The sequence below is a fragment of the Thamnophis elegans genome, chromosome 2 (genome assembly GCF_009769535.1).
Source record: "Thamnophis elegans isolate rThaEle1 chromosome 2, rThaEle1.pri, whole genome shotgun sequence".
Taxonomy (NCBI): domain Eukaryota; kingdom Metazoa; phylum Chordata; class Lepidosauria; order Squamata; family Colubridae; genus Thamnophis; species Thamnophis elegans.
This window is the reverse complement of record NC_045542.1, coordinates 82,687,289-82,690,827: the sequence shown is the minus strand read 5'-3', so window position 1 is coordinate 82,690,827 and position 3,539 is coordinate 82,687,289. Positions and strand designations below refer to the sequence as shown.

At 37.6% G+C, this 3,539-nt stretch overlaps 1 protein-coding gene across 1 annotated transcript; it reads right to left on the bottom strand.

The window, feature by feature from the left end:
• Positions 1-775: 775 nt before the first annotated feature.
• On the bottom strand, positions 776-3,201 carry LOC116523956 (kinesin-like protein KIF3A). The gene is made up of 4 exons (XM_032239048.1): positions 3,076-3,201; positions 1,555-1,608; positions 1,092-1,160; positions 776-941 (listed from the first exon to the last, which is right to left on the bottom strand). The coding sequence occupies exons 1-4, from the start codon at positions 3,199-3,201 to the stop codon at positions 801-803; spliced, it is 390 nt and encodes a 129-aa protein (XP_032094939.1). The 3' UTR covers positions 776-800.
• Positions 3,202-3,539: the final 338 nt, after the last annotated feature.

The following is a 3,539-nucleotide window of genomic DNA, read 5'->3' as shown; positions in this document are numbered from 1 at the left end:
CCAGATGTTAAGCCACACAAGCATTTTCTTTACTAAAATCTCCAATTCTTTTGGCTATTGAAGCAAAGAATCAATCCCGGCTCCTGATTTTGGAGAACGTTTTCTATTTGGAGAGAAGATGGTGCACATTAGTCAAATCAAGAAATATCCAATGCATTCATATATACAAAAGAAACAGCTGAGGACAAAAAGCAATATGATCGTGACAAAGCATTAAAAATGAACCTACATTCACAAGAGAGTCAACGATACTGATATTACATATTATATAAAAGGAAAGTCATGACCAATGGCATGAGTGGACTTGTGGGGGGAGGGAATGAGGCAGTAGAATGGGAGATACAAATCACTTTAATTGGAGGCTGCAATAGGGAATAAATGAGTTGTTTCAAGAGATGCAGGAGGGAGTCTCTGACCTAACTCCAGGCAAGACATCCATCACATACTCTTGACTGATCATTAATGGGATCCTCTGGAAGCTTTACTTTTACTGTTGAGTTGTGCAAAGAGTAGTAGGTTTGATTATGAAGCAACGTTCTGTCCCACCCCTGTACTTATAGCAGTGTAGATTAGTAAGTGAAAAATATTCCATTAAACTGAAAAGTGATTCAGAATTATTAGGAAAGGTTCTGTTGGCTCTACTGTGCACACAAAACAGGACCATCCCCATACACGTATCAGAGACATCCAGGAGTTCTTAATATACCAATTGGAGAGGGTGGGGGGAGTTCCTCCTGTTTGCATTCAGCTTTAAATATCTCAACTCCTTTTAAATTTGAAGCTGGGCACAAAACAGTATTTCACAGTGGTTCTAACCTTCTGCCAGTTTTGGGCCTTGATCTTCCTTTTGATGTTCTTGGTCTTTCTAGTTTCATCAAAGACTGTCTCAAGCTCTCTTCAGTGTAAGCTAGATATACATGGGAAAGGTCCACCTCAAAGGGCTGAGTGGAGGAAAAAGTGAACATGATGAGTAAACATTAATGGATCATGCCAAAGTACTCTTATCAAAATCAAAACATTCATATATAAAAGATAGCTACAAAGCTGGAAACTGGACTTCCAACAACACACATTTGCAAAGGCTCACTTACATCTTTTTCTTTCTTATCTGCCACAGGAGTCTGTTTTCGCATGTTATTTCCAGTATATGCCACACATTTCTTAAAAGATAAAAAAAAAAGAATTAGACATTTCAAAAGTAATTGCATTCTATTGTTGGCTTTTGTCATAGTACTGGTCTCACCAAGGCAAGGCAAGGCAAGCGCATTTTTGTCCTTGCTTCATCCCATATATTAGTAAATTAAAGATGAAATGTACAGTAGCTTCAAAAAATTTCCAAATAAAAATCTAAATGGTAATTGCATAAGAAAAAGGCATTCTTTTAAAAGAAAATACAAAGAATATTTTAAATATATAATGAAAGTCTGTTAGCATCATCCCTGGAAGTTATGCCAGCAACAGACTAAGAGGAGGCTTGGTAAATTAATACAAGGAGCATAAGAATCAGATTCTGAAGAATGTATTGTTTCTTTTATCAAAAGTGAGCTCACATACCAGCTGCCATTCTCCAATGTCTTCATTCCAGTGAACATAATTCTCAATCATTTCCTGGAGAGGAATCACGAAAAACAGAAAAGAGAGGTCATTTTACTATTAAAGTCAATTCAGAAGCAAATAGGCATTGGCCAAGCAAGTTATTCCCCACAAGTTCTTCTAACTGTGCTGAGCTTTGATTTGTATTCCCCTATTCCTGATAAATTAGACCCAACCTCTCACTCTTAAAATATCATGCATCTGCCTTCTCCAATCTGGACATCCTTCAAATGTGTAAAATTCAGTTCTCAAAGTTCTCCAGCCAGTGTGGCCCTCAGGAGAGATCTCCGGTTGAGAAGCTGTCTTATAAGATATAAATAAAGGAAGTAAGAACAATAAAGGGCTCATTTAGCCCTGCATTTAGAATGTTATTGTGAACGCTTATAAATGTGATAGCTTTAGATCTTTGGACTCTTCTTTTGACCTCTGAGAGCCAGTTAAAAGACTGGGAGACTATATGCCCATCTTAGATATGAAGTCATTAGGATGATTTTGGGCCAGTCAGTCTCTCAGCCAATAAGGCAATGGCAAACACTGCAGGAAAACTGCAGGAACTTGTCCAGGCAACACCAGGAGTCAAGAGAGATTTGAAGTCACATACATTCCTGAATCCAGCTACTGATATTCAGGGCAATTTAAATTTGGATACTCAGCATTGCCATCATAACTATCAGCCAATGACACAGTTTCATGAAATTAAATTCATCAATTTACGCTGGAGAAAATATGTGGGAAGTATCTCACTGTCTGTTCCTTTATAAAATATCTGGTCTTCAAATATGATAAAGGCAGAAAAGGAGATGTTCCATCAAACAACTTCTTTAAAATGAGAATTTGTTCTGGCTCACCATTGAGAAATGGATCCTAACATACTAGCTACATAAATGTCTCATGTTACAGCTACTGTCAGACACAGGAAATCAGTAGACAAAGTTCTAAAGCACTACAAGTTTATTTCATTCTATCTATTTGTAAGAATCTATTCCGCGCCCTCCCCCCCCCCCCGAGATTTGAGTTTATTCAAAGAGGGTTAAAATACAAAATGCCAAAATATTTTTAAACATCTGATCTAACAGTTAAGGCAAATTAACACCAGATAAGAGTCAACCGGTTGGACTTTGTTCCCTCACAGGGTATAATGACTCCAAATTGATGGTGTATTTGATCCCACCCTCAAGCTCAGTCAGATCATCTCCTATAACTGTGATGGGGAACCCATGGCATGCGTGAAAACTGGAAGTTTGGGAACAGACTTCCGGTTTGCATGTAGGGTCATTTTTCACCCTCTGGATGGCCCTACAGGCAACCTGGGTCCATCGCATGCCAAAAGCCAGGGGGGGGGGGTCACATGCGCATGTGTACAGGGGGGTGGATGGGTATGCCCATGCATGATTCCCCTGCGCTCCCCCCACTTTTGGCACGTGACGGGAAAAAGGCTAGCCATCACTGTTTAATCTCTCAAAATCATCAGAAATGTTTCACCTGGTAATCCTGAGGTATAAAGTTGTCAATTATAAGCATTTGAAGACAGAGCTCTCTGCTGAGCTGTCGAATGTTCTTCAGTAAACCTTCAATTTCTCTTTGATGCTCTTGCTGCAGATCTGCCATCTACAAATACGGTATAAACCAAACCAAACCAAACCATCAAGAATAATTAGAATATTTTAAAAAATATTTTAAAATTATATTAAAAAGTTATATTCTTAAATCATATTTTTAAATAATCAGCATTATTCTATTTCCATCATCTTTGTTGTTCTTAAATTTGATATTTCTTTAAAAAAAACTATTTAAAGATAACCCATCAAGAATTATTCTTTCTTATTCCTTGAACAATGGTCAATAAAACCAGAGAAATATTCACGTATCTGGGGAAATACATGAATGACTGTAAATTATCTTTATAGTGAAAATTAAGTTAAAATAAGCTGTCTAGATGTATCAGC